Here is a 13,419-nt window from a genome sequence, read left to right as displayed (position 1 = left end):
ACACCTGCCAGCATTCCTGTATTATTCCAAGTTTACTGGGCTGCCATTGTGAGTCTGGGCAGGTGTGGCCCCATGTGATGGAGCCAATCTTGTCCAACTTCTCACGCAGGTGCTGTAACCTGGGGTACCTGCCCCCAGTTACATCTTGGGTGGAAGTCCCTTCTATCCCCTGGCTCAGAGCATGACCAGAGCTATTTAACATATCTATGCAACCAGTTAAAAGTTACAGATACGTTAAATAACCATGCCAGAGGTTAGCTGCAAAACTGTGGCTGTACAAAACAGCCCTGTATGATCCTGCTCCATGTGTCCCTTCCCCCAACTCACACCTGTGGGGGGAGGGGTGAAGACATCCTTTATATCTTTCTAATATTCCCTGGACACCCTGAGTTCTGGACCCCACTCCAAATCCCTATTTGGGGTTCCCCTCTTGGCTGCACACTGTTTCAGTATCATTTTGGAAGAAAGTGTCTTCCACGACTTAGACCTGTTCTCAATAAAGTCCAAATATCCTGTTGCTTTCTCTCTCTCCAAACAAATTAGTTTGAGTCCATTATAGTTTGCTTCATAAGTCAGAAAACAGCTTCGATTAAAAAAATTTCAGCAATGTTATTTGTGTAGGCTAAAATACTAAAAGAAAAGAAGAAATCCTCTTACATCAGAAAACCTTCCTAAAATATACACAATTCAATTTCATGTATGGTGGTGTGTATCACCATCAGCGAAAAGATGGCACTGATAAGCATAAGAGACTTATGCTTATCAGTCTCTTTGGCAATCTCTCCTAGCCAAAGATAGTAACAGTGGTTCTAATTAGAAACTATGAAAAAAATACAAAATAAACAGAATCACTTTAGTCTTATACTCTTTTTTAAAAGAACCTAACATGCAGGTCACCAAAATAACCCCTAATTTCAGAAAAACACATTATGACTAAAGACCAATATTTCATGATGATTTTTTGAAAAACTATTTCACTATAAAAAACCCAAAATCTCTCTGACAAATAAATATATTATTTTACAACAACCAAACAAAGAAAAATGAGACCTGCAGAGAGAAAACAGCACAGATTTTTAACTCAAATAGCAGAGCCTGGATTAATTTTTAAAGTTTAATTCTCAATTTCAAAACTCACTAGTGGAATAAAGAGCTTAATATAGGTATGCAAAAAGGAAGCCCTCAGGAGGTTTCACCAGGATGAAAGGGGATTAGCTTTGTAGTTCTTATAATCTTCTTCACAGAAGAATGCAACTTCAGTTTCATTGGCTGAAAAAAAGAAAAACAGAAAATGGAAAATAATTTTACTATGAAATTGGATTTTAAACAAGTATAAGAAACACACATTATTTTGATTCAGTGCTATAGATACCTAAAGTGAGAAAGATGAGTTATTTCTTCGGTTCCACATTTCACCAAATCAACAAGAAGTATAAATTGAAGTTATAAGAATCTAGAATTCACATAATTTAATGTAAAAAGAAAAAATACACAAAAAAATCAAAAACAAGAATTAAGAATCTGGCTTTCAGGAAACCATAAATTTGCTCATTTATAGTCCTCTTAAGAGTCCTAGAAAATAACAAACCTTTGTGTTTTTTTTTAATTTGCTACTCAATTACTGAAGAAGGAGGAACTCTTTTTTCTTCTGAAATTAGCCTGTAGGTATAATAATTTAATACTCAGAGGATCAGTGGAATATTTTACAGATCACTTTACATTCTCCCTCATGACCCATCAAAATATGTGTCTGAAGAAGTTAATTTTTTGCCTGCTTATGATTAATTCATAAGGCTTCAACAATATGCAAAGTGAAAGACACAAATTGGCTTCTACCGTAATACCTTCAAATACCTCTAATTATTCACAGGGGATATGGCACAGCTAAAGGACCCACAAGGGTTCAGAGCAGTCACAATTCTTTCAACCTAGCAGGTCAAGGACTCTGTCTTCTAAAACAATAAGTCAGCAACATTATTAATTCAGACTGGAGACAAAGCTGATGGAAAGCCTTCCAATTATTAAACATGCAATTCTTTAAGGTGTTGTGCCAACAAGTTTCACATTCGTTTTTTAAATTAAATCAGAAGTTAATTCAGTCTGCTTAGCTTTTACAAAAAGAGCAAAAGGGCCTTCAGAATGTATAAAACAGACAAGATTATTTGTAATGAATACTGATCACTCAATTAACATATCCTCTAAAATCAGAGAAGTAAAACTCTTCAAGCCAGATAAATAGGATAATAAGAAGGGACGCCAAGGATTAATATCAGGTTTACAACTCTCATCTCATTATTAGAATTTGCCACAAGAGAAGAAAATAAAAAACTTAGCATGATATTTCATTAAAATGTTTTCACTGGTTTTAAGAATATCAAATTTATGCATCTCAATTGTAAGTTACCCATTCTCATGACAGAAATGTTGAAAGAAGGAAATAAAGTCACCCAGAGTCCAGTCCACCACACGCTACATGAAGATCAATCTTGATGAAAATCAGATTGCAAACTCTCATCACAGCATGCCTTGGAGAGCAAGGGGGAGGGTATAGCAGAGAAAAACTGGAAACCAGTGGGGAGGGGTACATTTAGTTAAACTTTACCAAAAAAAAAAGCGCATTTAAAAGAATGAGTAAGAGGCTCCACACTTGGAATTAGTAAAATGTTGAAAAGACGCTTCAAAAAAATCCAATATTCAAAGATAAGATATTGAGACCTATCCTTCATATAACAAAGCTCTTCTGAAGTTTACTTTTTGAAGGGAAGCAAACCCAAAAGTAGACTTATATAACTTGCAAGTGATTCTAACCGTCCTTCTAATGGAGAATGAGCAAAAGCACCCTGTTCTTAACCATCACAATACAAGGTTTTATCTATGACATGCTATTTACGCACAGAACTTTACACAGTGCTTTGCTCACACGGCACTTCACTCAACACACGTTAACTGTAATCACAACATTCCCCCACTGTAGTTCACATTTGTCTGTACCCCTTTCGAGAAACTGATATATCATACAGCTGTTCAGTACAGTTCTAACAGGTTCAGAGTAAGCTACATAAAAAAGGGACAAAGCATTTTTGTTCTGACAGTAGGTTCTTGTGGGTATAATTACCTTATAGATCAATCCATTATTCATATAAAGTATTTATGACATCTCTCATAATACAGGCTCAAAATAAGATCATCTAAGATAAACATTTTACTTTCAGATGAATGCTTTTATTTTTTCAGGGAAACTAGATTGATAAGTGAATTAAACTAAAATACTTCAGGTTGATAAAAAAAAATTTATCCCCAATAAATTGAAAAACAACATAAATTAAAAGTTACTATGAATTTTCAAAAGTAGAAAAAGGATTTTAAATTTTAGAAATGTCCTCAAACAGAAATAGAATATAATGTTTTTAAAAACCTGTAAAACTGTTGAAAATGAGAGAATAATTTCATGTACTTATACTGCAAATTTAGTTGTCCATTAAAGTAAAAATGAACTACAAAAGACTTTCAAAATTCTACATAATCACCCTTTCCACCATCTTCCCTTAAATTCTTGCTTCCCAAATTCTATCTAAAATGGCTGGGAAAGCACCCTCAGGAAGCCTGCTGTACGCTGGTCCCCCAGGGCACCTGCCTTCAAATTAAAAGTGCTGCAGGCAGCAGTGCATTCAGTGCCTTAGCGTGTGAATCTGAAATGAACATACAATCTAAAAATCCAATAAACAGACTGCCAGTTCATCCCTTTGTCTTACTATTAAATGAAATGAAGTAAGAGCCCTCCAAATACACTTGTGGATTATTTTAACTCTGACTTTCAAGTTTAATGGCATGAACACAAGGCAAAACATTCAAACTCTGGCTATGAAATCATTTTATGTTTCCAAACAGGTCAGACACACACACATACATATTTAACAGTAAATAATAATGGTTTTAAATAAAATAATATATGAAAAACCAATTTTAAATGTAAAACCTCCAGGAAAATTAAATGCAATATACTTAAAACTCAAACAGCACCTCAAAAAACTGGTCAACTGACTAGGGTTCACTGCCTGGTTTCTAAGACTGAACCTCGTACTAGTCAGCACCAGAGTAGCATGAGGCACAGTCACTGCTGTCTGAGAAGAAACAGACATATCTACACTGACTTTGTGGTACAGATCATTAACGATCAGGGCAGACTGTAATGTGAAAATAACTGCAGATTACTTACTGGCAAAAAAAAAAAAAAATGCAGGAAGAGGTGGGTGTGGTTTCTGCAACATTTGAGACCCAAAAGACAAAGTTCACCCTCTCTCCTGTTCCAGGAATATATCCCATCCTTCCAAGTTTCATAAAAGCCTAATCTAAAAATCATTCAAAACTGCTGGCTGCGGAGTTACATTTATAAATTGTCACTGAAGGTCAACAATCTAGCAACAAGGTTCCCAAATACCGTGGTTTTTTGTTCCATATTTGCTCAAGTGTCCATTTTAGATCAGCTGATAGAGATTTCAAACTCCAGTCTGCAGTAAACAAATAGTGAAACAAATCTGACCTTTGACAGACAGAACCCATGCCCGCGGTTTCCACAATGGCAAGGGGAGGGTTAAAAACAAAGAATAATCTATTGGAGGCTCACAGTGGCCCCTGCTCTGCAACCCCCAATACCCTGACCCCACTGCCTCCTTTACTGAGTCCCAGACTACAGCTGTTACCATGTGGAACAGCCACCTTAATGCGCTGGAAATACAAATCGAACACGATCCTGATAAAGATATGGGAGGCAAGGCACCCTACATTGTTTGCTGTACACAGGAGACAACCAAAGGCACCAGGCACAAAGGGCTCTGGCTGTGGGCAGACAACAGCAGTGACACACAAAATGAAACCAAAGCACAAGGGATTTTTGGAATTATTACAGGATCTGGCTTGACATGAACTCTTCCCCCAGATCAGCACTTATAGTATGGCCCACTATGTCTTATTTCAAAATTTTCCAATAAAATACAACCTGCTTTAAAAGAGTTTCCCTGACACAATTTCTTTTCTAAACCAGAGAGGATTCAAAAGATGTAATAGTTGTAGAATATAACAAAACAAAAGATGAAATATCACCGGAAAAACCTTACAGGCAAATTTATTACTTAGGGGAATTAATCCATAAAATTACAACTGTGAAAAAACAGGTTAAAATTCTTTAAATTCTAAGTAACAATTCTAGGTAAAGCCTTCTTCCTCCTTCCACAAAGCAAATCTTTTTACTTATGCATTTTAGCACTAAGTCCACAAACAAAAACTTCCTCAGTAGTCAGCCAGAATATACAACTGGGATCTGCAATGCAGATTAAAGGCGAGAGTAGGAACTGGAGAATTTATCTGCGATAAAAGAAACCTTCAAACAAGTTTGTCCCCTTAACTTTCCCCCTCACAGTCTTTCTTTTTCCTTTCATGAATTCTGCAGAGAAGTCATAGTGATAAATTTGTTACACTGGCATTATTCCCATGGCAACTGGCAGTGACAGCAGAGTGCAGCTCCACAGCAAGGTCAAGTGGTAGTAGGGAAGAGGGTGACAAATTGGAATTTTTCTCTCAAGCCTCTTAGAAACCCAACCAGACACGGCACCAAGGGAGGGCAAATTCCCTGGGAAAAATCACACAATTCAAGGATCATCTTTACAACTCTACTCCCACTTAGAATTTCCTGCAGCTCCTTCCCCTGCATAAGTGTGGCTGGGTCTCTGGGGGACACCAACCCTGCTCTAAGTGACAGAGAGGACTGTGCAGAAGAGAGAATCGTCCGGGCACTGACTGAAGCTGCCCCCACCAGGGCTGCGGGCTTGCCAGGCAGGAGGGCAGTGGGAGCTCTTGTGCTGCCCTGAAACTAGTGGAGAACTCATGAAAGGGGTCTGATTCTGACCAAAGGCCTATCGCCTGGAAACAAGAAAGACAAAAAAGATGGATTTGTTCTCACCTTTACGAGTGGTCAAGTACATAAATATGAAATTAATAACAAAGCAACAACTCAATATTTAAATTTATTCAAAACATTTGTCAACTGCCTTCTCCAAAAAGGTTTTTAAATAAAGGATGTTGGAGGGCCTTTACATGCATTCCTCCAGATGCTTTTATTCTTCTACTCATCCCTCAAACAACCCTCTCAAGTCAGATTAATTATTTCTGTTTTGTTTCACAGAAGTCTAAGTTTAGAGAGGTTGAATGGCTTACCGGGAGGTCACAAAGCAAGTAAAATGCAGAGCCTTCATTCAAATAAATTTTCTCCTATTTTAGGACTTTATTCTTTACAAGTAAAATATTTAATGTATATGTAAACTATACAAAAATTTAATTTATAAGAACAATTAAGTAATATGGAGAAGAAAGAAAAAATCAATGTTTAGCAATGCCACCTCCCAGAGAAACTATTTCTATAATGTTGGCAAATGATCTTTCTTCCATTTACACATACAGACCTGTCAATATACACATTTTTAAACAATAAAGGTATCACACAATGTATTCTACTTCCCCTCAATAACTAAAGTTGTACATCAGTGATTCATACACACAGGGAAGGTGAGAGAAGACACTGTCACCTCTCTGAAGACACATCACCACCTCGCAGGAGTTACAGAGCTTGAGGAAGCAGCTTCTGTTGGCTCGGTAATAGACACGACAGCACTTTAAGTTTGAGGCCGTCTTATTGGTCAAACTGACCAACAGAAAGTTACAGGTAATGCACACTCCCAACAACAGTTTGGAAGAGTATCCATTTCCCAACATTACCACATTCTTCATGTCTGCAAGTCATAATTATTGCTGGTCAAGGTCACTCAGACAGTAAGTGGCAGATCAGGTGGTGAACACAAGCACTCTGGCTCCAGGCTCTAATTCCTAACCACTAGACTGGTATACTACAGCATACTACATACAGAATCATTATGGTACAAATACTTTGTCATAGTTTATTGCTTCTCCTTTGACTCTGTTCATATTGTTTTTAAATATCGTCAAATCTTTCATTTCTCCCCACTTCATGGGAGCCCTTCATGGGGCTCTGACTTCACAGTTATACTTAGAGAACTCTTCTGCTCCTCAAGATTATAAAATTATTGGGCTACATTTTTAACTTTACATTAAAACACTTAATTCATCTAGAATTTATTTTGGAATAAAGACTGAGATAAAAAATTTTAATTTTATTTTCTCAAATGCTTTGACGATGAGCCTGACACCATATTCTGGCTAATTTATTCTTTCCCCACTTATGTGAGTTGCCAAAAATTGATCAAACTGTAAAATCTTACTTGTTTTAGTTTGTTTTTGAATTTTCCAGTCTTTTCCATAGATCTGTCAGTTCCTACATCAACACTAGTCTGCTATATTCTTTATAGCTTTATGCTCTTAGAGGCCATCTGCCTCTATAACACAGGTGCCATCTGCTATAATAACATAATAGCATTTGAAGAAATAAATGCTAAGGTAAAAATTGTTTCTTCAAATAATAGCAATCAATCTTATATATATGGTCATTCTTGTGTATTCATAACATGGAAAGACACTAATCTAGGAAATACTGTAGACATAGAAAACAAGTCTAAGATTTCATAACATGCTATTTAAAAATCCTATTTACGATCGCGATTTGATACCCAGTCAGGGCACATGCTTGGGTTGCAGGCCAGTTTCCGGCAGGGGCCAGTTCCCTGCAGGGGATGCACGAGAAGCAACCATACATTGATGTTCCCTTCCCCTCTCCTTCCCTTCCCCTCTCAAGATAAATAAATAAAATGTTTAAAAATAAATAAAAAAATAAATAAATGAAATAAAATAAAAATCCTATTTAAATTGTAAGATGCATTGGGAACTCACTTTAGCCACATATACCACTCAAAAGTGAGTAACTGACATTAATGACTAAAATAACCCAACATCTGTCAAAAAATGTAAGTCTTCCTCACATGGACCTCACTGAGAGTGGTCCTTAACCAGAGCATGTAAATAATCATGAAGTGTGACTCATGATGTTTCTTTAGAGTCACTGACCACAAAGCTCTGTCAGAGGCACAATGCCTTCACTGGCTCACACCTCTTAAAATCTTCACTTGTATGGCCAAATAATCTTTAAGTATACATATCAGTAGAATTAGAGTGACCTCTAATGGTCACGAAATATGTAACATAGTATTCTTTAAACTAGAACTACATGCCTTTGTCAGGGTGAAATGCTAAATCAGTCCATTTTTCAACTTCCCACACTGGGCTCCTATATGAAATCCCATGGCTTGGTTGGCCCTGAGTGACTCCAACTATCAGAAACCATGCTGCATCTTCTACAAACAACACCTCACTTCATCATTCCACATCAGTTCTACTGGGTCTCTCAAACCATCAGTTCAATGATGCTGATAAGAGTAAATAAGCAGGTTATTGAGTAATAACCTCCCAACTGCCCTCAGTCAAATGGTCTGAATGTACATCATCCTCGTCCTCCTCCTCTGAATAATTATCAAGGAGTATAAAGGGCACCAAGGGTAGCATTTACTTTGTGGTGAGTTATCCAAATCTAATCAGACAGGCGATCCCACACGGCCCGGCACCTTGTGGGCATTGCACAGCACTTGTTCTCACCGACTCCAGCTGCTTTCAGAGTACTGTCTTCTTTCAATAAGAGTCTGTCATCATCTTCCAAACTCATCACAATTTCATTTGTCTAGAAAGAAAGAAAATCTGCACTTTATCAGTACTTCTATGTGCTCCATATTTGGTACGATTTCTCAAAGGCACAGATTTGTTACTTCAGGTCATAGCAATGATCAAGCCTTATTCTACTCACATCATTTTAAGGAGAGAAGTGAACAGATAGTAAGTATCTATAAAGCGCACACACTGTGGAAAGCACTAGGGGGACAGTGCTGTAGCACAGAGCTTTGGAGCTCAAGCTGGGTTAAGATTCAGGCCCCACCAATGTCCAGATGTATGCTCTCAACAAACTACATAGCCTCTCTTAGACTCAGTTTCCTTATCTGTAAAACAGGGGGAGAAGAAAACATCTTCTCTATTACTTTGTGGTGAGGATGAAATGAGATGGAGTATCAGTCACGTAGCAAGAACTCTGGGAATGTCTGGCCAAGATGGAGGTGGAGGTAGATATATTCTGCCTCCTCGCACAACCAAAAGCAGGAAAACAAAAAATTAAAAAACAAAAAACAGCCACAACTGCCAGAAAACCAACTGTATGGAAGTCTGACAACCAAAGAATTAAAGCAGAAACATTCATTAAGACTGGTAGGAGGGGCAAAGATGGGCAGCTGGGGCAGAGAGGTTGAGTGCTGAGGCAGCAACGGGTGGACGGGGAAGTCCCACATTTGCGTGTGGATAAACTAGTGTGGAACAACTGGAGAGCAAGACAGACCGCAAAACCCAGGGTTCCAGCATGGGGAAATAGAGCCTCCAAACCTCTGGTTATAAAAATCTGTGGGGATTGCAGTGGCTGAATAAACTCCCAGCCTCACAGGAGAGTTTGTTGGAGAGGCCCACAGGATCCTAGAATATACACAAGCCCACATACCCAGGAATCAGCACCAGAGAAGCCAAATTTGCTTATGGGAAGTGGGGGAAGTGACTGAAAGCCAGGCAAGAGCTGAGCAAGTGGCACTGTTCCCTTTCAGAACCCTCCCCAATATACAGTACCACAATGGTGGAAGTGGGCTGCACCACTCTGGTGAATACCTAAGGCTCCACCCCTTACAACATGACAGGAGCACCAAGACAAAGAAATATCGCCTAAATGAAAAAACAAGTCAAAGCTCCAGAAAAAATACAACTAAACAATGAAGAGACAGCCAACCTATCAGATGCACACTTCGAAACACTGGTAATCAGGATGCTCACAGAAATGACTGAGTACAAACACAAAATAGAGGAAAAAGTGAAGGCAATGAAAAGTGAAATAAAGGAAAATGTATAGGGAACCAACAGTGATGGGAAGGAAAATGGGACTCAAATCAACATTTGGAGAGGGCAGAAATAAACATTCAACCAGAACAGAATGAAAAAAACAAGAATTTAAAAAAAAATGAGGAGAGGTTTAGGAATCCCCAGGACAACTTTAAACATTTCAACATCCAAATCATAGGGATTACAGAAAGAGAAGAGGAAGAGCAAGAAACTGAAAACTTTTTTGAAAAAACAATGAAGGAGAACTTCCCCAATCTGGCAAAGGAAATAAATTTCCAGGAAATCCAGGAAACTCAGAGAGTCCCAAAGAAGGTGGACCCAAGGAGAAACATACCAAGGAACATCATAATTACATTAGCCAAGATGAAAGAGAAGGAGAGAATCTTAAAAGCAGCAAGAGAAAAGGAGACAGTTACCTACAAAGGAGTTCCCATAACTCTCAGCTGATTTCTCAAAAGAAACCTTGCAGCCAAGAACGGGCTGGAAAGAAGTATTCCAAGTAATGAAAAGCAAGGACCTACATCCAAGATTGTTCTATCCAGCAAAGCTATCCTTTAGAATGAAAGGGCAGACAAAGTGCTTTTCAGATGAGGTCAAGTTCAAGGAGTTCATCATCACCAAGCCCCTATTATATGAAATGTTAAAGGGACTTATCTAAGAAAAAGAAGAGGATCAAAACTATGAACAGTAAAATGACAACAAACACAAAACTATCAACAACTGAACCAAAAAAATAAATAAAAACAAATTAAGCAAACAAGTACAACAGGAACAGAATCACAGAAATGGAGATCACATGGAGGGTTATCAGTGGGGAGGTGGAGGAGAATGGGGGAAAAGGTGCAGGGAATAAGAAGCATAAATGGTAGGTACAAAATAGGGGGAGGTTAAGAATAGTATAGGAAATGGAGACGCCAAAGAACTTATATATATGACCCATGGACATGAACTAAGGGAAGGGGGGTAATGTTGGGGGGCACAGTGCAGGGTGGAGGGGAATAAAGGGGAGAAAAAAATGGGACAACTATAATAGCATAATCAATAAACTATATTTAAAAAAGGAACTCTGTTAGCTCTTACGTGTTTTCTTGCTGCCACTCCTGCTGCCATCATCATCATCATCTCATTCTCACTCTCACAATATTCCAGGACAAATCAGATAGGCTGAGAAACAGGCTGAGAGTACATGGCTGGTCAGCCATGGAACCAAGGTCTGAGCTCTGATGAGTCTGACTTTTGAGAGAAACAACTTTACCCCAATGGCCAAAGCTATCAAGGTAATTAAACCTTAGCTAATAAAACACTTGATCCCCTCCAAGGAGGACATACTGAGGATCCAGAGACACATGAAAAGATGCTCAATATCACTAGCTATCAGAGAGATGCAAAGTAAAACCACAATGAGATACCACTTTACACCAGTCAGAATGGCCATCATAAACAAAGCAACAAACAACAAATATTGGAGAGGTTGTAGGGAAAAGGGGACCCTATTTCACTGTTGCTGGGATTGCAGACTGGTACAACCACTATGGAAAACAGTATGGAATTTTCTAAGAAAACTAAAAATGAATATGCCTTTTGACCCAGCAATTCCACTGCTAGGATTATATCCCAAGAATCCTGAAACACCAATCCAAAAGAACCTAAGCATCCCAATGTTCATAGCAGCATAATTTACAGTAGCCAAGAGTTGGAAGCAACCTAGGTGCCCATCACTAAATGAATGGATAAAAAAAACTATGGTACATTTACACAATGGAATTCTATGCTGCAGAAAGAAAAAAAGAGCTCCTACCCTTTGCAATAGCATGGATGGAACTGGAAAGCATTATGCTGAGTGAAATAAGCCAGGTGGTGAAAGACAAATACCATATGATCTCACCCTTAACAGGAAGCTAAACAACAAAACAAACAAGCAAGCAAAATATGACCAAAGACACTGAAATGGAGAAAAGGCTGAAAGGGACCAGAGGGGAGAGGGGAGGGAATTTCAGGGGAAAAGGGGAAGAATTCACAGGAACAAGTATAAAGGACACATGGACAAAAACTATCAGGGATGGAAATGGGAGGGAGGTGGGGAGCACTGGGGAGGGTGGGCTGGGATGGGAGTAAAAGACAGAAAACTGTACTCGAACAATAATTAAATTTAAAAAATAGAAAATAAATAAAATAAAATAAACACTTGATCCCAAGTCATATTAACTGTCACATTTCTCTATGTGATTTGGGGTGGTGGGGGATGAGTCTGGTCTCCAATAATATTTACAAATCCAATTTTAAGTTGTAAATATAGGAGAAAATTTTGAGTCGACATGTGCCCCTAAAAAGCACACAGAGGTCACCACTAGTTGTGCACACAGTATCCCTTGTCAGCCAGAATGCAGCTGTGCTGCAACATATTCTATTTCTAGAAGGTGGCTGAGAGGCAGCATCGACAGAAGGCCTCTCAGCAGACAAAGAAAAGCTAGAAGCCATGCTCCACAGGTCACAACCTCCCTCACGAGAGAGCACAGAGGCTTGACCTCCAGAACACACAGATCAAAAGAAAGAAAAAAACTTTATTAAAAATGATTTTAGAATAGGTAATACATACCCATGATACAATTCTCTAAGTACATATGGACAGAGAGTGAAAGTAAGTCTCCTCTCAACCCCTATCCACCAGCTCTGTAGCACTTCTCCATAGAGCTAGTACTAATTCCTGTGTGCCACACAGAGACTGTCTAGCATGTAGGCACAGATGTATGTGCATGTAAATGTCCTCAAACATATACTAGCATATCACATGCTGTGTTCTCACACTTTACTTTTTTCTCCTAAAATATAGCTTAAAACCTTCCAAAATCCGTGTAAGAGCTACCTCATAATTTATCAAGACTGCAGCACATTCCACTGAAGGGACACACAGACACACACACAGAGTCCCCATTGATGGCATTTAGGTTACCAATCTCGTTACCACAAACAAACCTGCAACAAATATCCTTGTGCATATATGTACACATTTTATCTGTAAGATCAATCCTGGAAGTAGAACTGTTGAGTCAAAGAGTACTGGCAACTTTTATTTTGAAAATTTTTATTTTGACAAACTTTAATTTGTTAAGTTACTCTCCAGAGAACTGGTACCAATTTACATTAACACTACCACATCCTTGCTGACACATTGTATTATCAAAACCTTCTGATCTTTGCCAACTTAATAGATATAAATTAAATGTAGTCTTAATTTGTATTTATTTTATTATGGGTAAAGTTTGAATATTTTCTGTTTTTTAATGAACTTGTAGGATATTTTTTAAATAGGATTGTAGAAAATCATTATATACTATATTATATTTAGTACCATTATATATTAAAAAAATTAGGCCTTTTCTGTAAGTCAGAAAATTTCCCCTCAGTTTTCCTTTGTTCTTTTATTTTTTTCTGTAGCATTTTTAAATAGAAGTGCTGAATCTTTTTTGAGTAAATAAT

General features: G+C 38.0%; 1 protein-coding gene across 1 annotated transcript in view; it reads right to left on the bottom strand.

The window, feature by feature from the left end:
* Nucleotides 1-1,100: 1,100 nt before the first annotated feature.
* CUNH2orf76 (chromosome unknown C2orf76 homolog) overlaps nucleotides 1,101-13,419 on the bottom strand; it is an 86,448-nt gene continuing 74,129 nt past the window's right edge. Inside the window, exons 7-8 of the mRNA XM_037049891.1 lie at nucleotides 8,614-8,695; nucleotides 1,101-1,269 (exon numbers count right to left, since the gene is read on the bottom strand). Of these exons, the coding sequence (XP_036905786.1) occupies nucleotides 1,193-1,269; nucleotides 8,614-8,695 (159 nt within the window). The 3' untranslated portion in view covers nucleotides 1,101-1,192. The remainder of the gene's footprint in view (nucleotides 1,270-8,613; nucleotides 8,696-13,419) is intronic.

This window comes from Sturnira hondurensis, unplaced genomic scaffold, assembly GCF_014824575.4.
Source record: "Sturnira hondurensis isolate 20B ecotype Veracruz unplaced genomic scaffold, ASM1482457v3 Scaffold0006496, whole genome shotgun sequence".
NCBI lineage: Eukaryota > Metazoa > Chordata > Mammalia > Chiroptera > Phyllostomidae > Sturnira > Sturnira hondurensis.
The sequence above is the reverse complement of the archived record's forward strand: the minus strand, read 5'-3'. Positions and strand labels throughout refer to the sequence as shown.